The 22548-nt window shown below is 47.6% G+C and overlaps 1 protein-coding gene across 1 annotated transcript in view; it reads right to left on the minus strand.

Moving 5' to 3' along the window:
* cfap100 (cilia and flagella associated protein 100) overlaps positions 1–22548 on the minus strand; it is a 34170-nt gene that overhangs the window by 5945 nt on the left and 5677 nt on the right. The window contains exons 5-10 of the mRNA XM_067237969.1: positions 17866–18029; positions 17598–17678; positions 17230–17420; positions 16956–17061; positions 10035–10077; positions 5345–5499 (exon numbers count right to left, since the gene is read on the minus strand). Coding sequence (XP_067094070.1) covers positions 5345–5499; positions 10035–10077; positions 16956–17061; positions 17230–17420; positions 17598–17678; positions 17866–18029 — 740 coding nt within the window. The remainder of the gene's footprint in view (positions 1–5344; positions 5500–10034; positions 10078–16955; positions 17062–17229; positions 17421–17597; positions 17679–17865; positions 18030–22548) is intronic.

Consider the following 22548-nt stretch of genomic DNA (forward strand, 5'->3'; position numbering starts at 1 on the left):
ATTAACAGAATCGATGAGGGGAAACTACTGAGGACTGCGAGGAGGAGGTTAATCAACAATGTGGACTTCAGACCGCAGCAACCCACCCTACATTGTGCTTGCAGGGGCTGTGTGTTCCAGCCTCCAATGTGATGTGTGGTGTTGGCCTAACTCTAAAAGTCTGTTGTGTCTGAAAGATTGGGTTTTGAACTAGCCATCGCTGTGTAGAGCCGGCCTGGGAGACATGTCTGCCGTGATCGACGTCAGGTTGTAATTGAGGCAACAGAAGACTGGTTATTGGATTGTTCATCCGTTTGTTATCTGCCGCTTGTCCGGGGGTCGGGTCGCGGGGGCAGCAACCTAAGCAGGGAGGCCCAAATTTCGCACTCCCACTCGGCCACTTCCACCAGCTCTTCCTCGGGGACCCCAAGGCATTCCCAGGCCAGCCGAGAGACATAGTCCCTCCAGCGTGTCCTGGGTCTTCCCCGGGGCCTCTTCCCAGTGGGACGTGCCCAGAACACCTCACCAGTGAGGGGTCCAGGAGGCATCCTGATCAGATGCCCGAGCCACCTCAGCTGGCTCCTCTCGACGCGGAGGAGCAGCGGTTCAACTCTGAGCCCCTCCCGGATGACCGAGCTTTTCACCCTATCTCTAAGGGAGAGCCCGGACACCCTGCGGAGAAAGATCATTTCGGCCACTTGTATTCGCAATCTCGTTCTTTCGGTCACTACCCACAGTTCGTGACCATAGGTGAGGGTAGGAACGTAGATCCACTGGTAAATAGAGAGCTTCGCCTTTCGACTCAGCTCCTTCTTCACCACGACGGACCGATGCAGAGCACGCATCACTGCGGACGCCGCACCGATCCGCCTGTCGATCTTGCGCTCCATTCTTCCCTCACTCGTGAACAAGACCCAGAGATACTTGAACTCCTCCGCTTGGGACAAGATCTCCTCCCCGACCCGGAGATTGCACTCCACCCTTTTCCGGTCGACAACCATGGCCTCAGATTTGGAGGTGCATCCCAGCCGCTTCACATTCGGTTACGAACCGCTCCAGTAAGAGCTGAAGGTCGCGGCCCGATGAAGCCAACAGGACCACATCATCTGCAAAAAGCAGCGACCCAATCCTGAGGTCACCAAACCGGACCCCCTCAATGCCCTGGCTGCGCCTAGAAATTCTGTCCATATAAGTTATGAACAGAATCGGTGACAAAGGGCAGCCCTGGCGGAGTCCAACCCTCACCGGGAACAAGTTCGACTTACTACCGGCAATGCGGACCAAACTCTGGCACCGGTCGTACAGGGACCGGACAGCCCCGAACAGGGAATCCGGTACCCCGTACTCTCGGAGCACCCCCCACATGAGCCCCCGAGGGACACGGTCGAACGCCTTTTCTAAATCCACAAAACATGTGTATACTGGTTGGGCGAACTCCCATGTACCCTCCAGGACTCTGCCGAAGGTATAGAGCTGGTCCACTGTTCCACGGCCAGGACGAAAACCACATTGCTCCTCCTGAATCCGAGGTTCGACAATCCGATGGACCCTCCTCTCCAGGACCCCTCAATAGACTTTCCCAGAGAGGCTGAGGAGTGTGATCCCCCTAAAGTTGGAGCACACCCTCTGGTCCCCCTTTTTAAAGAGGGGAACCACCACCCCGGTCTGCCAGTCCAGAGGCACTGTCTCCGATGTCCACACGATGTTGCAGAGTCGTGTCAACCAAGACAGCCCTACAACATCCAGAGCCTTAAGGAACTCCGGTCGGACCTCATCCACCCCAGGGGCCCTGCCACCACGGAGCTTTTCAACCACCTCGACGACCTCAGCCCCAGAGATAGAAGGGCCCCCCCCGATGTCCCCAGACTCTGCCTCCATGTCAGAAAGAGTGTTGGTGGAATTAAGGAGGTCTTCGAAGTATTCCTTCCACTGATCCAGGACGTCCCCCGTCGAGGTCAGCAGCGCACCATCCCCACCATATACAGTGTTGACAGTGCCCTGCTTCCCCCTCCTGAGTCGCCGGATGGTGGTCCAGAACCTTTTCGAAGCCGTTCGGAAGTCATTCTCCATGGCCTCGCCGAACTCCTCCCATGCCCGGGTTTTTGCCTCCGCGACTGCCAAAGCCACGTTCCGCTTGGCCTGCCGATACACATCAGCTGCCTCTGGAGTCCTACCAGCCAATAAAGTCCGATAGGCCTCCTTCTTCAGCTTGACGGCATCCCTCACCTCCGGAGTCCACCACCGGGTGCGAGGGTTACCACCGCGACATGCACCGACCGCCTTGCGGCCGCAGCTCCTGTAAGCCGCACCTCCTGTCAGCCGCTTCAACAATGGAGGCCCGGAACATGGCCCATTCGGACTCAATGTCCCCGGCCCCCCCCCGAGACATGATCGAAGCTCTCCCGGAGGTGGGAGTTGAAGCTCCTTCTGACAGGGGGTTCTGCCGGCCGTTCCCATCAGACCCTCACATTACGTTTGGGCCTGCCAGGCCTGACTGGCGTCCTCCCCCACCATCGTAGCCAACTCAGCACCAGGTGGTGATCAGTTGACAGCTCCGCCCCTCTCCTCACCCGAGTGTCCAAGACATTCGGCCCCAAGTCCGACGACACGACTACAAAGTCGATCATCAAACTGAGACCTCGGGTGTCCTGGTGCCAGGTGCACATATGGACACCCTTATGCTTGAACATGGTGTTCGTTATGGACAAGCCGTGTCTAGCACAGAAGTCCAATAACACCGTTATTGGACTGTTCCTCCCAATCACGCCCCTCCAGGTCTCACTGTCATTGCCCACATGAGCATTGAAGTCCCCCAGGAGGACGAGGGAATCTCCGGGAGGAGCGCTTTCCAGCACCCCCCCCAGAGACTCCAAAAAGGGTGGGTACTCTGAGCTGCCGTTTGGTGTGTAAGCACAAACAACAGTGAGGACCCGTCCCCCCACCCGAAGGCGGAGGGAGGCTACCCTCTCGTCCACCGGGGTGAACCCCAATGTACAGGCGCCGAACCGAGGGGAAACAAGTATTCCCACCCCAGCCTGACGCCTCTCACCAAGGGCAACTCCAGAGTCAAAGAAAATCCAGCCCCTCTCAAGGAGACTGGTTCTGCAGCCTATGCTGTGCGTCGAGGCGAGGCCGACTATATCTAGCCGGAATCTCTCTACCTCGCGAGGTGACATTCCACGTCCCTAGAGCTAGCTTCTGCAGCCGAAGATCGGACTGCCAAGGCACCCGCCTTCGGCCGCCGCCCGTCTCACACTGAACCCGACCCCCATGACCCCTCCTGTAGGTGGTGAGCCCGCTGGAAGGGGGTCCCACGTTGCTTCTTCGGGCTGAGTGCCTGGTGGCCGGGCCCCATGGGAAAAGGCCCGGCCACCAGGCGCTCGCCATCGAGCCCCACCCCCGGGCCTGGCTCCAGGGTGGGGCCCCGGTGACCCGCATCCGGGCAAGGGCAGCTGGGAACCATTGTTGTTTTTCTTCATGGTGAGTTTTTTGAGCCACGCTTTGTCTGGTCTTTCACCTGGAACCTGTTGGGTGACCCTACCAGGGGCATAAAGCCCCTGACAACATAGCCTCCAGGATCATTAGGACACGCAAACCCCTCCACCGCGATAAGGTGGTGACTCAGGGAGGGGTATTGGATTGTTTATTTTAGTTTTTTTATAGTGAGGGATAAGTTCCCTGTGCCGTGGCCGGAACGCAGGAACTGCGAACTGTAGCATTCCTTTTGTTAAGGTTATGAATGGGTGCCACCCCATGCACTTAAATTATATAGATTTGGTTAGGCAGTTTAGTTTCTTTGGCACAGTACATAGTTCCCTTGTTCCCCAAGTGGTGCTATTGTTGACACAATTGCCACATTGTTTCACTCGTTGTGTCGCGGTGCACACCCACCCTTTCCCACCACCAAACACGGTATACATTGTTCAGGCCTTTCTCTCCCTCCTTAACAGAAGCTGTGTTCGACAGCGGCTGCGGCTGCATGAAACGACCGGCGTGAGTTGCCGCTTGCAGTCGGGGAGGACTTAAAAACGGCTCTGTAAAGTCGGACATTCCTGCTTCTCGTGGTTTGCTGCGCTGAAGAACTGCAATTTAATTGTTTTCGCATTAGAACTTGCATGAACCAGTGCACTGAAATTTCTCATTTTATGTATTGGGCTGTTAAACTCTTCAATCTGCAGAATGATAATACAACCAGAACTCAACTAAACTTAGTCTTTCTGTTAATGAAGAGGTGGACTAAAACACTTTCTTCAACAATAGTAAGCTATTGCAGTCTGTCAATAAAGGCAAATATTTAATTCAATTGTACTGTTTGGTCCAGATTTGAGCATTGGCAAAACTGAAGGTGTCAGAATAAATACAAAACACGCGTCAAAGTTGTCGCTGGGCAATCATGAAATAGCTGTGTCGTCATTAGAACACTTGCAGTTGCTCTTGTGAAAATATGCTCAGTTCTCGAATCGCTCAGTTCTCGAATCGATCTCACGGTACTTTGATGGCATACCGCATTATCAAGTCGGACATAAAGTCTAACCAGCATTTACTGCTTCAAGTCATCCAGCTGCTGTCGGCGCTGCATGAAGTTGAACACACCTAAAGACACTCCAACGTAATGTTCACAACAAAATGTCATGACTGTCTTTCTGTTCCCCTCCCCTTGTGGGTGTGTCTGTGTTTGTCTGTCAGATTCAATGTCAGCTCGTTTGTCTTCGGTCATTATCACCACCTGTCTTGTGTTACCCCACTGATTACCCTGTCTATTTAATGTTCCTTCTTTACATTACATTTACATTTAGTCATTTAGCAGACGCTCTTATCCAGAGCGACTTACAGTAAGTACAGGGACATTCCCCCGAGGCAAGTAGGGTGAAGTGCCTTGCCCAAGGACACAACGTCAGTTTGCATGACCGGGAATCGAACTGGCAACCTTCGGATTACTAGCCCGATTCCCTCACCACTCAGCCACCTGACTCCCCTGACTTCCTTCTGTGTGCAGGTCCCTGTCAGATCGTCGCATGTTGCGACACGTCTTGTGTCTCGTGTGGAAGTTACGTTCGGCTACCCCCAGTGCTTAGAAGTTCTGTTTAGTTTTTTGTTGTTTTCCCCGTCTGTTACAGGCGCTTTGGGTTTTTTCCCGGCTGAGTCGCCGAGGTGTTTATGGTTTCGTGTTTGCCCTTTTCGGTTTTTCTGAATAAAACCTTGACTTGCATACAACTGCCTCTGACTTTTTGAACTCTACCTGACACAAAAGGGATGGGGGTTAACAGCTAACTGGGGGTAAGAACAAGTTTTTAAAAAAAGCCCCTGGACTAATTCCTACGTATAATTCCACCTCCAAACCCAGACCCTTGACCCCTGGTCTTACATCTTCTTCTGGGTCAAGTCCATGGTGTAGCGAATATCCTCCAGGGCCTCCTCGGTCTCGCGGGAATTCTGGATCAGAGACAGGTTCTGCTCCTCCAGCTCAGTCAGCAAGTCCAGGAGTTGCTGGGGGTCTGTGTAGTAAAGCTCAGGCTGCGCCTGTAGGGAGTGACAAAACACAGTGTGGAAAACCAATGTTATATACAGAGAGAGTTGTCATGTCCCCGGCCTAGGCCAGACCGGGTGTTAGTCCGTTTCTTCCAGGTCCAGTCATCCATTCCGCTTCTGCACTCCCTCCCGGTACTCACCTCACCTGCGGCTCATTCCCTCATCACCACCACAGCTCTTAAACCCCGGATTGTCACCCACTATTCGCCAGTTTGTTGAATCACCGACCCCCACGTCTGTATTCCTGGCTTTCCGTGTTTTGGACCAGTCTATGCCTGTTTTTGTGCTGACCTTTGTTCTTGTTCCACCACCAGATCACCGCTTCCAGTCCTACCGGTACCCCGCTCCACCATCCACCAGTTACCCTCAACCATCCTCCCCATCCTTCTCTCAATAAAAGTCTGCGCACGTCCTAAACCTTGTGTGTCGTGTGTTTGGGTCCTCAGTACAGCCGTGACAGTACAAACTGGCCACCATGGACCCATCCGACGCCGAGGCTATACGTCTAGCCCTCGGACACCAGGGTGCAGACCTTGCCCGCCATGAGGAAGCCCTCTCGTAATCTTAGCTGCTCTGGGGAACATACAGGCTCAGATTGCCGACCCGGAACCTCCCGTTGAACCTGTGGGCTCTCTCCCGACGGCCAAGCCCTGCTTCTCCTCAGAGACCAGGCCGCTCAGACTCACCTCAGGCCCCGGGTTCTTCCCATGCTCAGTCGGGCAGTAATGAGCCAGAGCCCATGCAACTTGGACGTGCCGGGTTGACTCGGGAGGAGCGAGCACGCCATATGTCTTCTGGATTGTGTCTGTACTGCGGCCAACCTGGTCACGTCCTTTCCACCTGCCCCACCTGCCCGGGAAACGGGCGCCCCCGCCGGTAGAGAGGGCACTACTGACGGGCCGAGCCGACACGTCCTCTGGATCTCGACCCCTGATTGATGCCACCCTCACATGGGGCACCTCCGTGCTACCCCTCCAGGCCCTCATCGATTCGGGAGCGGAGGGTAACTTCATCGACTGGGAGTTGGCCAGACAGCTTGGGGTGGACAGCGAGCCTGTCATCCCTCCAGTAGTCGCCAGGGGGCTAAGCGGTGGACGTATCGCAGTCATTGAGCGTCGGACCGCTCCGCTTCGGCTTCTCCTCTCTGGCAACCATCACGAGTCCATCCAGCTGCTCATCATGGACTGCCGCCTGTCACCCCTAGTTTTAGGCCACCCGTGTTTGCGGCTCCACAATCCCCTCTTTGACTGGGTAGCGGGAGAGGTCACATCCTGGTGCACGCACTGCTACCAGCAGTGCCTCGGATCCGCACGTCCTCCCGATTCATTCAAGCCACCACCGCCAGTCGTTACCCCACCAGATCTGTCGGCTATACCCCTGCAGTACCACGGTCTGGCCCCGGTCTTCTGCAAACAAAGCGCTCTCTCCCTGCCCCCCCACCGCCCTTATGACCTTACCGTTGACCTTCTCCCTGGCGCACCACTCCCCAGTAGTCGCCTATATTAAATCTCCCGGGCTGAAACTGATGCAATGGAGACTTACATTCGGGACTCTCTGGCTGCAGGCATCATCCGTCCATCCTCGTCCCTGCTGGGAGCAGGTTTTTTCTTTGTGGGGAAGAAGGACGGAACACTGCAACCGTGTATTGACTACCGGGGGCTGAACGCCGTTGTCTCCCGAAACCGGTACCCTCTGCCCCTTCTGAGTTCGGCATTCGTTCCCCTCCATGGAGCCACCGTCTTCACGAAGCTGGACCTGAGGAACGCTTACCATCTTGTGCGCATCCGAGAGGGGAACGAGTGGAAGACAGCCTTCAGCACGCCACTCAGACACTTTGAGTACCTCGTAGTTCCCTTCGGACTGTCCAGAAGTGTTTCAAGCTTTAGTCAACGATGTTCTCCGGGACATGCTCAACCGTTTTGTGTTCGTCTACCTCGACGACATACTGGTCTTCTCACGCACCCTCACCGAACACGTCCAGCATGTGCGTCAGGTTCTCCAACGCCTCTTGAAGAACCGGCTCTACGTCAAGCTTGAGAAATGCGAGTTCCACGTCACCTCTGTCTCCTTCCTGGACCACATCATCGCCAAGGGGCGGATGGAGATGGACCCCGCCAAGGTGGCTTCTGTGGCCGAGTGGCCAGCGCCCAACAACCGCAAGCAACTTCAGCGTTTTCTCGGATTCGCCAACTTTTATAGGAGGTTCATCCGGAACTACAGCCGTGTAGCTGCACCACTCACTTCCCTCACCTCCACGGCCGCTCCGTTCACCTGGACCCCGGAGGCAGAGGCCGCTTTTTGGGAGCTGAAGTCCCGGTTCATCTCCGCTCCTATTCTAACCCAGCCGGACCCCGCTCTCCAATTCATTGTGGAGGTGGATGCCTCTGACACGGGAGTGGGAGCGGTGCTCTCCCAGCGTTTACCGACCGACCAGAAGGTACATCCTTGTGCCTTTTTCTCACGAAGGCTGACACCTCCTGAGAGGAACTATGATGTGGGCAACAAGGAACTGCTTGCCGTGAAGTTGGCGTTAGAGGAGTGGCGCCACTGGCTGGAGGGGGCTGACCAGCCATTCATTGTCTGGACTGATCACAAGAACCTTGCCTATCTCCAGACGGCCAAGCGCCTAAACTCCCGCCAGGCCCGGTGGGCCTTGTTCTTTGGAAGGTTCCACTTCCATCTGACCTACCGTCCCGGTTCCCGGAATACCAAGCCAGATGCCTTATCTCGCCTACATGGCCCCCATGAAGGAGAGGCTGCTACGGAACCTATACTGCCTCCCTCCTGTCTTGTAGCGGGGGTTACGTGGGAGATCGAGTCGGCAGTCACTCAAGCTCAAGTGCATCAACCCGACCCTGGCACTGGTCCACCCAACCGCCTTTTTGTTCCCGATGCAGTCCGGACCCCGGTCCTTCAATGGGCGCACTCTACTCACCTTACCTGCCACCAAGGCATGTCCCGTCCAGACAGAGAGGGTGAACCAGGAGGTGGAGGCAGCTCTACGCTGCGTCACGACTGCTAACCCATCTTCCTGGAGCTCACATCTCGCCTGGGTGGAATACGCCCACAACACGTTGCTCAATGCCTCCTCTGGCCTCTCCCCCTTCCACTGTTCTCTGGGCTATCAACCTCCACTATTCCCTGCCCAGGAGGAGGAAGTGGCAGTTCCCTCTGTCCAAGCACATATCCGCAGCTGCCGCCGAGTTTGGGAGCGCACCCGCTCCGCCCTGCTCCATACGGCGGCTCGGTCCAAGAAGCAGGCTGATCGGCATCGCACCCCTGCTCCTACCTATACCCCGGGGCAGAGGGTATGGCTTCGGGCGAAGGACTTGCCCCTCAAGGTGAACTCTAGGAAGCTTGCACCGCGCTTTGTGGGACCTTTTGTGGTGGAGAGGCTGGTAAACCACTGTGCTGTTCGTCTCCGACTTCCCGCCTCCCTCCGGGTGCACCCGGTGTTCCATACCTCCCAGGTCAAGCCTGTGTCCTCTAGTCCCTTGCGCCCACAGGCACCGGTCCCGCCTCCTCCTCGCATGATCGATGGCCATCCCTCGTATACGGTCCGGCAGCTGCTGGATGTACGCCGCCGGGGTCGCGACTTTCAATATCTTGTGGACTGGGAGGGCTATGGTCCCGAGGAGCGCTCGTGGGTCCCACGCTCTCGCATCCTGGACCCGCAGATGGTTCGAGCCTTCCATCGGGCCCACCTGGCTTCTCCCGGTCGGTCGCCTGGTGGCGCCCGTAGAGGGGGGGGGCGCTGTCATGTCCCCGGCCTAGGCCAGACCGGGTGTTAGTCCGTTTCTTCCAGGTCCAGTCATCCATTCCGCTTCTTCACTCCCTCCCGGTACTCACCTCACCTGCGGCTCATTCCCTCATCACCACCACAGCTCTTAAACCCCGGATTGTCACCCACTACTCGCCAGTTTGTTGAATCACCGACCCCCACGTCTGTATTCCTGGCTTTCCGTGTTTTGGACCAGTCTATGCCTGTTTTTGTGCTGACCTTTGTTCTTGTTCCACCACCAGATCACCGCTTCCAGTCCTCCAGTCCTACCGGTACCCCGCTCCACCATCCACCAGTTACCCTCAACCTTCCTCCCCATCCTTCTCTCAATAAAAGTCTGCGCACGTCCTAAACCTTGTGTGTCGTGTGTTTGGGTCCTCAGTACAGCCGTGACAAGAGTAGGAGAGCATGGCTGTTATAAAATCATTTTCTGAATACAGTATCCTATTTTTTTGGTGGGTTAGTTTTCTGATTATTAGTCTTTAATGAAATGTCACATTTACTTAGGGATTTGATATTAGCCAAACAAAACCATGCCTACCAAACTATATTTTCATTGAGACTGAATTTCAATTTCAAAATATATTTTCTTAAAAATGTGTACTTTCGGTTTGTGGTTTAACTCGTCTGACAGTGAGTCAGTAAAAATTCACATCACCAATGAATAAAATCTGACTCCATGGAATCTTACTAACCCTGACCCTCATGCAGAGAAATGTAAACTTTGAAAATGTGTAAAACTGACCTCGTACGCAGAGCCTTCTGAGTCTTGTTCTGACACAGTGCTGCTGAAATGGACACAACAAGTAGAGAACTTAAAAATTCTATGGATATTGTAACCAGGGCCACCGGGAAGGTGTGGCCAAGGGGCAACTGCCACACAGCATGAAGACCCCCCAAAAATATGACATTTCATAGGCTTAACCGTACAGAACATTTGCATCAGAATAATTATTATAGTCTGATTGGCTAAGCGACAAACCATACTGCTTGAGAGTGGTGGCTTTACTTGTTTATCATACACAGCGTGCATTGTTTTGTTGCCTATAGAATCTCTGCCCTGAGATCCCGTGGAGAACAAACAAAGTGGCTGTGTTGCTTATGTTTACACTATATGGGGTGCCTGCAGCCCTAGATCACTGACAGTTATACTGCCCTGAAAGTTTTACGGCCTTGCCCTGACAGTTTTATGCCCCTGCTGTTTCTGATTCTTCCTATAGGGTAGGAGTATATACGGTGAAATAATATTAAGGATTCATATTTTTTTACTTTCATAACATACACACTATTACTAATAACGTCAATAGTTCATTTTATAGACTACAACCTTCTCCAAGAAGCTTAAACAGAGCCAAAAAATAGGCTTCTGTTTGCAACTTTCATCGCAGTTTATCTATGTGATTTACATTTACATTTACATTTAGTCATTTAGCAGACGCTCTTATCCAGAGCGACTTACAGTAAGTACAGGGACATTCCGCCGAGGCAAGTAGGGTGAAGTGCCTTGCCCAAGGACACAACGTCAGTTGGCATGACCGGGAATCGAACTCGCAACCTTCGGATTACTAGCCCGACTCCCTCACCGCTCAGCCAACTGACTCCCAATTTAATAAACTGACTCCCCGATTTAATAAATTAACTTTGTAGAATTGCATATCAGCAATGGCCTTTTACCTAATTTGGTCCAGCTTAAAGATCCTGTAAAGTAAATTCCATGTTTTGCTTCTAAGTACATTATACTGTATATGTGTGAAATGAGTTCCTGAAAGCATGTGCAAAGCGCTAAAACTTTGTCGCACTGAAATGTGGAGTTAGACCGAAGAACAGTTTCTCTTCAGTTTTCAGATCAGGTTTTAATGGGCGGAGCCAAAAAATGCCCTATCTACGTCATTTAGCCCCATCTACGTCAGATCACTGAATGGCTCCTCCTGCTGTACTGTTATTGGGTGTGCTCAAGCCTTCGGCGAGAGCCCAACCTTTGTTCTCTCACATATATATTTATTTATTTATTATTTATTTTCGCCCCCCTAAGGATCAGTCAATATTTGGACTACATACACAACGGCGGTGTCAAAAGGTTCGTCTTGGTAGCGATTGCGTTGGTTGTATTTTTATTTACGTTCCGTTGCATGGTTTAAGTAGAAATTGCGTTTTTGTGGTGAAAAGTGAAGCTAACGGTGGCTAATTTGCTAGCCACAGTCACTGACGTTACTAACGTCACTACGTCACTAACGTCACGAAAACACGCGTGACTACCTGTAGCAGAACATTCGTTTCACATCTGTTAACTTGGGGGATAGCTAGGCTAACTATAGCTTTACTGCAAGGCAGCTGCAGGAACGCCACAAGCAAAGAGGCCAGGGTGATAACTATTTACTCATTTTACTTTGTGATGTGAAACACAATTATGAAATGTAATGTACAATATTAGCTGATATTATTAAGGAAGTAGGCCCACATCTACTTTTGGAAACGGTAGTCTACTATTTCACTGAAGCATTAGCATCATGACATTAGCCTCTGTTGCCCGGGCAACACATACTACAGTGGTCTATGATGCATCCGTTTTCAATCTTTAAAATAAACATTCCTCACAAATACATTTTCGTTGTAGGATTTATTATGACATTATATTACAAGTAAACGATTTGTGGGTGAAATTATCATTACCTGTGGTTTCAAACCAGTGTTGCTCACTGCAATGCTGTAGCCTACGCGAGACACTACAAAAACATCTACACAGCTGTAGGAAGTCAAACGGCGACAGAACATGTTCGGCACTCCCCTTACTTAATCAAAAGTCTATCTAACTACTAACCTGAACTTCATTGCCACAGCCTAAACGTTGCCAATCTGTTCATGAAAATAATTAATTTCAGCCTAAACCGTACAACGGAACGTTAAATCCAATTCAACCAACGCAATCGCTACCAAGACGAACACAGCAGTAGTCTACTAGTACTGTACCGTAGTAGTACAATTTACCGGGGCAGCTTCTCCACACAGGGCTATATCGCATTTTGCGTTGTTACTGACAATGATCGCTACCAGTGAGCTTTTTATGAATGAGCGATTTTCCACTAAATAAATGTCAAACTTATTTACGTTTTAGGGAGCATATTTTCAGTTAGCAGATGGGACTGTCTGAATCGCGATTCCATCTTCTACTGCCGGGTAACGTCGTAGAATAATCTTCAAAGGGGGTTCTTTATTAATGAATGAATGCAATGAGTAGGCTACATGCCTGAAAATATCACGAGAAGGGAAAAACTTAAAATGACGTTTAAGTCATAGAGATTAGGTCCATTTTTACACCGGTCTGCCAAATTTATTCGTTTTGATTCAACGATGAGGCTGCCTCTTGCAGGGGAAATTAGAAGACATCTATTTCATTCTACACTTCACTCGTATTTTCAGTTGTAAATGAGCAGCAAAAAAAAATTCCTTTAAATCTATTTAATCTTTATAAATAATAAGTATGCATTTTCATATAAAATATACAGAAATCAGTTGTAAAAATTTCATTCAAAAACGGACCCCTGTGCAACCGACGCAAGCAAGCACACCCTACAATTTCCCCAGAAATTGTACCCTCTCTAGTTGGGTGTGCTTTGCCTTCGGCAAAGGCACAACCTTTGTTCTCTCACATATATATTATTATTATTTTTTTTATTATTTTTTTTGCCCCCCTAAAACTCAGTCCATATTTGGCCTACATAGACAACCTAGGTGTCAAAAGTTTCGTCTTGGTAGCGATTGAGTTGCTTCTATTGGGATTTACGTTCCGTTGCATGGTTTAGGCTCAAGTCAAGTTTTTGTGGTGAAAAGTGAAGCTAACGGTGGCTAACTTGCTAGCCACAGTCACTGACGTTACTAACGTCACTACGTCACGAAAACACGCGTGACTACCTGTAGCAGAACATTCGTTTCGCATCTGTTAACTTGGGGAATAGCTAGGCTAACTATATTTTACTGCAAGGCAGCTGCAGAAACGCCACAAGCAAAGAGGCCAGGGTGTTAACTATTTACAAATTTTACTTTGTGATGTGAAACACAATTGTGAAATGTAATGTACAATATTAGCTGATATTATTAAGGAAGTAGGCCCACATCTACTTTCGGAAACGGTAGTCTACTATTTCACTGAAGCATTAGCATGACATTAGCCTCTGTTGCCCGGGCAACACATACTACAGTGGTCTATGATGCATCTGTTTTCAATCGTTAAAATAAACATTCCTCACAAATACATTTTCGTTGTCGGATTTATTATGACATTACATTACAAGTAAACGATTTGTTGGTGAAATTATCATTACCTGTGGTTTCAAACCAGTGTTGCTCACTGCAACGCTGTAGCCTGCGTGAGACACACTACAAAAACATCTACACAGCTGTTTAGGAAGTCAAACGGCGACAGAACATGTTCGGCACTCCCCTTACTTAAATCAAAGTCTATCTAACTACTAACCTGAACTTCATTGCCACAGCCTAAACTTTGTTAATCTGTTCATGAAAATAATTAATTTCAGCCTAAACCGTACAACGGAACGTTAAATCCAATTCAACCAACGCAATCGCTACCAAGACGAACACAGCAGTAGTCTAGTACTGTACCGTAGTAGTACAATTTACCAGGGCAGCTTCTACACACAGGGCTATATCGCATTTTGCGTTGTTACTGATAATGATCGCTACCAGTGAGCTTTTTATGAATGAGCGATTTTACACAAATTAAATGTCAATCTTATTTATGTTTTTGTGGTGGGCATATATTTTCAGTTAGCAGATGGTACTGTTTGAATTGCGATTCCATCTTCTTCTGCCGGTAACGTCATAGAATAATCTTCAAAGGGGGTTCTTTATTAATGAATGAATGCAATATGAGTAGGCTAAATGCATGAAAATATCACAAGAAGGGAAAAACTTAAAAGGACGTTTAGGTCATAGAGCTCAGGTAAATTTTTACACCGGTCTGCCAAATTAATTCGTTTTGATTCAACTATGAGGTTGCCTCTTGCAGGGTAAATGAGAAGACATCTATTTCATTCTACACTTCACTCGTATTTTGAGTTGTAAATGAACAGCAAACAAAATATGCTTTTAAATCTATGTAATCTTTATACATAATAAGTATGCATTTTTATATAAAATATACAGAAATATCAGTTGTAAAAATGTCATTAAAAAACGGACCCCTGTGCAACAGACGCAAGCAAGCACACCCTACAATTTCCCCAGAAATTGTACCCTCTCTAGTTGTAGCTTACATCAGCTAGCTAGCTAGCTTCTGGATGTCTCCCACCACCCGCAACTGCCTCTTCCCTGGATGCAAGAATTCCAGCTGCGCTGCAACGCCATTTAAGTTCCCTGTTGATAATGAAAGGAAAAATAGGTGGATAGATGTTGTAGGTGATAGAGCCACGCTCATGGAAAGCTTCGTATAAACTCTAACAGCCGCCTCTGCGCCACTGATCATTTCACGGCGGACAGTTTTAACATGGACCAGACACAGACACAGATACTTGTCGGGGGTTTTTTCATTCGAATTTGGATGGGTAGTTAATAACACATTGTTCCGTGGTGTGGTGAACTTGCAACTCGTTTTTAATTCCACTTTACAGGATCTTTAATGCCCTTGTCAGAGAGCTACGTTGTCCCTCTCTTCTAAACAGTTAATAACCTTTAGTTATTAATGGGGGGAAACTAAAAATTAAGAAGCGCAAAAGGTTTCGTAAAATTCCTCATCAGCATCGAGAACTAGCCGGTCCACAATGAGTTCCTGCTAGATACCATCTATTGACATGTTAAAATGAATTGACATCGACCTGTAATTGCTTCTCCGAATAACCCAACAGAGAACAATAACGGTGCGTGTCCACTGCAGCGACGCGAATCGCTTGCCATCGCTCGCCTTCCCACAGTTCACCACGCTCGGGGGCGTTTCAAACAGATTAATGTAAAATGTAGTTCTCTAAAGTCACTGTTGTAGTTGTCATGGCCAAGTGTGCAGACTTGGGTTTACATACTCGCAACATCGATCAAAATACAACTTGTATACAAAATACAAAACTGTTTAATAGATATAAACGTTGACATGTGTAAAAAACGTTTTATTATATTACTCAAAGTCTGCTAATCTGTCGATACGATAGGGAGTTCCAGCCGGGCTAGCTAACTGTAGTTAACACAGAACGAAGTTACGTAATGTGACTAGACTGAATTTGAAAGTACAAGCACCAACAACTTCGGCAACCTTGCGCCATGCATCGTTTTTTTATCAACATCTCTGTACGAATACAGAGATGTGTCGTACAACACCGGGTAAGCAGCTACACAAGCAATTATTTTCTCCTCCATTCTGAAACTGAGAGCTAGAAATGTTTACCATGGTTGCTACGTTACGAGAAACAGGAAAACAATCCGATTGGCCATCACTAGCGAAAATCGCTCCTCATTTGCACCAAATTGAGAAAATCTCAACTCGAATCGCGTCGCGTCGCTACCCACAATGCACCACGCAAGCGATTCGTCTGGCTCCATTGAAAATGAATGGAAAACATCGCGTCGCTCGCATCGCGTCGCTCGCATCGCGTCGCTGCAGTGGACAAGCACCGTAACTTTTGCAGATTATTTAACATACTCGTCGTGTCCCTCCTAATCTCTGGTCAGTCTGCTATGCTGGCTCAAACCTACGTACGCCCATACGTAACTGTACAGCCTCCCCTTATAGGACGCATCAGGAACAGCAGTAGCGTAAAACTGTCAGGGCAGGGCCGTAAAACTAGTGATGGGCATTCCGGCTCTTTTTCGTGAGCCGGCTCGTATGGCTCAGCTCACCAAAAAGAGCCGGCTCTTTTGGCTCCCGAACGGCTCTTTAAAAAATACATGTTTTAACTATGAATTTGACTATGATGGGTGTGAAAACTATTTGAATTAAATTATTAAATTAAATCATACTCGATCGTAACCACATATCTTTAAAAATGCATTGATTTGTCATGGCTCTCCTCCGAGTTTTGACTACTCTCTGACTGTGTGTGAGTTGGCTCGGCCCTCCCTCATGCAGGATTGACAGGAACAGAATGTGAGGATGATCGTGTGCGCCTTTAAGCCTACAATTATTTTTTTGTTGTTCTTTGAATTAGTCAATTATTTTAAATACAATTCAAATTCATTATTTCCTAATCATTTAGTTTTTATAGGCTGTATTAATCTATTAAAAATAGAGTCGGCTCTTCAGATATGCGAGCCAGCTCCCGACGTTCACCTTCAAGAGCCGGCTCTTAGAGCCGGATCGTTCGCGAACGACCCATCACTACGTAAAACGGTCAGTGCTCCAGGGCTGCAGGCTCCCCCTTCTACTTACGGGCTATCCTCTGGTCGGCAAAGAATTCACAGCGGCTCGAACCAACTGTACAACAGTAGATTTACGAATATTATGTTTGTTTGTTTTTACAACGCCTTGCCTTATTACGTTTTAACTGACCTTTTGTTGCAGCTGACAGTAATAGATTATGTTCAGGCATAGAGGAGACTAGTTAACTAGCTAGCAAACCTTTTTGCCTCACTTACAATTTTCTCCCCACCAGTTTCAGACCCATGGTGCCACCTCTGACTGTAACTCAAACATATGTTCCCTTCATAAAAGTACAGAAGTTCTCACACTTTGTCACTGGGACTTGTAGACTTCCTGTTCTGTCTGGAGGAAGCCTTAGGGTCTTTCAGCTGGGAAAGGTCTCTGCTGGTGAACGACCCCTTGCTCACAATGTCTGGAAGTGTACGTGTGAGACAGATTACATTTAAGAGAGAGGGAAATGGATAGGGAGAGAGGGCTTGATTATTATGGAATACACAACATGCAGACCACACTGGAGACAGTGAAACTTACACATCCCAACTCAAAACAAAATAATTTAAGACAGAGATAAAGGACATACTACGGCCAGTCTTCTTCTCTTTCTCCTTCTCGTTTGCTTTCTCCTTGTCCTTGCTCTTGGTGGTGGACTGGATCTTGGTAGACTTGGCCTTGGTCCTCTGGGTCTCTTGCCATTCTGGAGGTGAGAGCTTAAAGAGGAAGTCCTTATAAAGAGTGTACTCCTTCAGAATGTCTTCAAATTTGGAAATGTCACTGCAAGATCATCATACACACACACATATTACACATATGTATTTTTGGACACATCCTCATACATTTACAAAACTAGATAACTACATAGACATTCAGGAAAATACTGAAAATGTTCAGTATTTTGAGGCCATGGATGTTATGCATGGAGTCATCATGGCTACCACTCATGTTACTTACCTCTTAATGGCCACCATTTTAGTAGTAATTCTCTTGATCTCAGCAATCCTCTCCAGTTTGGCCTTAGTCTCTTGCTCAGCTCTATTAGAATGCCGAAATTCATTCATAAAGAGAATCATCAATTAATAGAGGGTATTTCAAATTTCTGTTGATTACTTTGTCATGGAATAATTTTCAGGTTGTTTCTATATCTATGGAAATTGCTGTAATTGATGTAATTAAGTGTTCTGGGAATATCTACAGTTGACATTCTGCCATGTGCGTTTACATTTTGATGGCTTCCACAGAGTTCTTGTCATTCTCTTTAAGGAACTCGTCAAACATGACAGCGTCGTTCTCAAGGAGCGTCTCAGCTTGCATCAGCTTCCTCTCCTCCTCAGCCGCCACCCTCTCCAGCTGTGCAATCTCCCCGTACTTCACTGCCAGAGAGTACTGGGAGGCAGTGAGGATGTGGAAAGTAGAAGTGAAGAGATGAGAGGAAAATATTGAGTTAGGGAGACTAGAGGAATGAATACGAAAAAAAAAAAAAGAAAAGACAGAGAGACAGAAAAGAAGAGGCAAGAGTCAAGGCCAGCAACAAGTAACCTGACTTGCCAGATGGTTTGTTACAAATATCTGTCACAGAGTGGGATGGGTGCGGGGGAACGCTGCTGAAAAAGGAGAGTAAGAAGGAGGGAGGTTTGAGGAGTTGACACCTGGCATTTCGGTCTCCCTTTCCCTTTTGTTTTGCGTTTTCTTTCCCCTTTGTAACTCATCCAATATACAGGAGCAACGAAACTATCAACAAGACTACCAAAGAGGGCTCATCAATAAGCCGATGGTAGACTGGAGCATTATGTTCCTTACTGAAAGGGAGACAGCCTGGGCTGCAGAGGCTGTCTCCCTTTCAGTAAGGAACCCATTTTATGTTGTGCAATCTGTGCTGTACTACATAACCCTAAAATACCTTTGTTGTGCCTTTTTTCCTGTCGCCCTCGGTGGCGGTCCCAAGACCAGCGTGTTTGGTTTTTTTGGTGCTTTTTTTCTCCACTAGGAGATCACTACAGTTGTAGTGCCTCTTCTTAATCTGTAGTGTGTTCCTTTTAACAGTCTAGTGGGGGTGATGAACGAACAAGCTCTGTCAGTGAGGGGGCCCTCCACACTAGACTCTGGATATTAGTAATGTAGGGTGATTGGTGAGGCCTGCCCTGTGGGGAAAACTGAAGACAATTTTATCAATAAAGTATATTTTCGTACATTGACCTCTCCAGGGGTCTCATTTATAAAACTGTGCGTAGGATTCTTATTAAAAGTGTACGTACGCCCAAAAGCCTAAAATGGCGTACGCTCACAAAAATTCAGATTTATAAAACCGTGCGTACGCACACCTGTACGCAATGTTCCCTTTATAAATCACAGATTACCCACAAGTGTGCGTACGTGAATCAGCATTGTACCCTGCCCTGAACACGCCCATTTTTAACCATAAATAGTCAATGCAAAGCACCTCATGAATGCTAATCTAGTATCTCATCATGACCCTGGCATGCGATTGTTCTGTACAGTGAATCATAGCGCATGACAACTTCTCAGACACTGTTAGCCTATTGGTGAAGCCCGAAAACTCCGAAAATGTGGTGGCCGTTAGATCACCAATTACAAAAACTGTGCGAGTGGCGTCAACTGTGCCAGTGATACCGCGAGTCGGGATACAATTTGAAAACAAAAGCGTTTTGTTATGAACAGTAATCTATTAAAGTCTGGACTGATGACGTGGAGTGTAGCGATTGCACGGGAGCTTAACGACTGTATTTCCAGTTTTTGACATATGATTATATATGCACAGTATTAAATTAATATATTTAGTTATACACTGTATTCTGCAGTTATTTAAAGGTAGGATATGTGATGTTATCTGAATTCCATGCAGTCTGGCATTTCCCCCTCCTGCACTCCGGTGGTGGACAATATGATGGTGAGACAGCGCTGAATTTTGCTTTAAAATTTGAGTTGATTGTACAAGGTGTTTATGGAACAATTATCACTCAGTACAAGCTAAAATAATACTGCTGGATTAAATCTTCATGAAAATGATGAAATCGAGTGAAAAAAGTGTGTGAGGAAAACAAAATATAGAAATATTACGAGTAATGTTCTTCCCACATTCACTTTCTGCAGTCTGACTACAGTACGGTCATCTGCGTCGCCAATTCCAACTGTTTCCAAAATGTGCGTAGGCCTACGGGAGGGTCAGAGTTTGCGTGGAGGACCGCACATTCCCCCGTCAAGTTTGTTTTTTATAAATCACAACCTTTGCGTGGATGGTGGCGTACGCACATTTTCAGCCCCGTTTTGTGCGTACGCAAGCTTTATAAATGAGACCCCAGGTCTTCTGTGTTACTTTGTGCTGAGATCCAAACCCTGCACGGGTGGAGAAGGGGTTTACTGTAACTGTAACATATCCATCTGGGTTGGGATTTTTCCTTGGAAACTGTTTGGAAAGGGGCAGGCACTTGCAAAACATACTTGGCAGATGAATGGATGAACCATCTTTCTACCACAGGAGAACTTAAACCACACTATTAGCTGCCAGTAGTTCCTCATAGGATGCTGATTGGTCCCAACCACTGCTGTTTATACACAAACAAAAAACTTGAGAGCTTGGCAAGATAAATTCTCGAGTGTTCGTGATCTGGCGAATCCAGCTCTCCCGCAAGTTTAAGCAACAAGTGAGGTGTAAAAACAACAGACAAAATGGCTAGTGGGTGATGTGTGTACTGTGGGGCTAATTATTATAGTCAAACATGTATATCTCTTGTAGCGTCCCCAGAGAGACTAAGCTTATCCAGTCCCCCCAGCACCAGTGACAAAGGTCCAAGCCTCCTCACGGCCAGGTTGTGGCTGACCACTTTAAACTGTCTCCCTCTTATGGGGGGTGATTAGTGCCTCAGCGGGGACGAAAAGCACACTATGTAAGATACAATAAAGGGGTTATTGTATTTAGCAGACACTTTTGTCCAAAGCGACAAAATATGAATCTTACAATAGTTAAAATTAACAGTAAACAGTTTTGTCCAAGTCCAGCCCAGGTGGCTACTGGTACTAGCTGGTTAGCTAACAATAGGAAACTAATGAAAGGATGCTATCATATAGTGTGGCTATTTTAGCTAGCTACTAGGGATGGGTATCGAGAACCAGTGAATCGATTCCTTGGAATAGTTAATAATTTTGCTTAATAATAAGCAAAATTCCTTAACTCTGTTAACGATTCTCTGTGCCGTTGCGCATGCGCAAACTTTTATTGTTTATTCAGACCAGGCCCGTGAGGCCCCCCCGCAGAATAAGTCTGAGAGCCCCCCCCCCCCCCACCACCACATATGTAACGGATAATGTAATACAAATACCGACGGGATGAACAGGACCCCGACGCGATCAACTGAACTTTTTGGAACATTCTGAAGAGCCGTGTAATAAATGCAAGATATCAAAACTCAAGTTTGTCTTGTGAGGGAAATTTATTCAATAAGAAAAAAACGCTCTAACGGTTTGCAGGTGAATAGCCTACACATGTGCGCGTCTTTTAGCAAATCTGTGTGCAAAGTCTTGTACCACACTCTTTACATCTAAACTGCGCGCACATTCATTTTCTATGCTAAGGATGGCCAGACCTGACAGCCTCTCTTGTGACATGGAGCTTCTGAGATATGTTTTGATCAGTTTCAGCTTGGAAAATGACCTTTCAGCGCTTGCGACAGTCACGGGTATTGTCAGAAATAATTTGATGGCCGTGGCTACATCAGGCACACTTGATAGTATGGAGTTGTGTTTTATTATTAGCGTGTTCGCTAAATCATAAATGGAGTAATTTTTTGTCGTGTGAATCTTGTAGAAAGCAATGACTGTACGTTTTACACGATCATAATATGTATATAACTGAAATACAATGACTCATTGTAACTTTGATTATGTTTTTTGTATGTTTAAATAGTCAAACGCAATCGCAACTGCACGATACAACTGTCGCATACGTTTTACATTTAGTCATTTTAGCAGACGCTCTTATCCAGAGCGACTTACAGTAAGTACAGGGACATTCTCCAGAGGCAAGTAGGGTGAAGTGCCTTGCCCAAGGACACAACGTCATTTGGCACGGCCGGGGATCGAACCAACAACCTTCTGATTAATAGCCCGACTCCCTAACCGCTCAGCCATCTGACCCCCATACGTTATCAGGTTTGCTAATATGTCAGTTATGTAGGCTAATATATTTTATAATTAAGCACTTTTTCTACTTTCTCTTTTTTTTGTAGTTTCACTCCATTTCAATGTTGTCAGCTTGATAGGAAGTCAATAAAGGAGCAAGGCTAATTTTCCTGGCTCTTGGAAAGGAGGCTCTGTTAGCGCTAGGAAGCACAACACAGACAGAGCAGTACAGCTGTCAAAGTATAGGCTAACGTTAGCTACGTGGTAATGTTAGCTATAGCAAACAGTACAATACCTGTCTCTTCTGGCAGATGAGTGCATCCTTCACCGGCTGGTCGAAAAATAAATAAATTTGTAATTTTGGGAAGTTTGGCATTTAATTCAGAAATTTTCTGTTTTGAATGCCGCTTTTGGGCACCGCTTTTAAATATGCGTTTCATTTTTCCTACGCTACGCTACAGTTAGCTACCTATTTGCAGCGGGCTCGCCGGTCTGTGTGACCATCTGACCTACTTCGTCATGTCACTTACCTAGCTAACAAAGAAAGCACAATTAAACTTTCCTTTATTTTTATATCAACTCTGGAAACACAGACAAGACAATAAGACATCCCATGTAATTCAAATTGGATAAAAAAAAAGAAAACGGGCCCCCATCCCTGCGAGGCCCCCCCGCGGTGCGGAGGCTGCGGGGGTAATCTTTAAGGGCCTGATTCAGACAGACGGCAGCAAACATGGCAACTAGGAAGAAGCGTTCTAAAGTTTGGTTG

The sequence above is a fragment of the Osmerus mordax genome, chromosome 1 (assembly GCF_038355195.1).
Source record: "Osmerus mordax isolate fOsmMor3 chromosome 1, fOsmMor3.pri, whole genome shotgun sequence".
Taxonomy (NCBI): Eukaryota; Metazoa; Chordata; class Actinopteri; order Osmeriformes; family Osmeridae; genus Osmerus; species Osmerus mordax.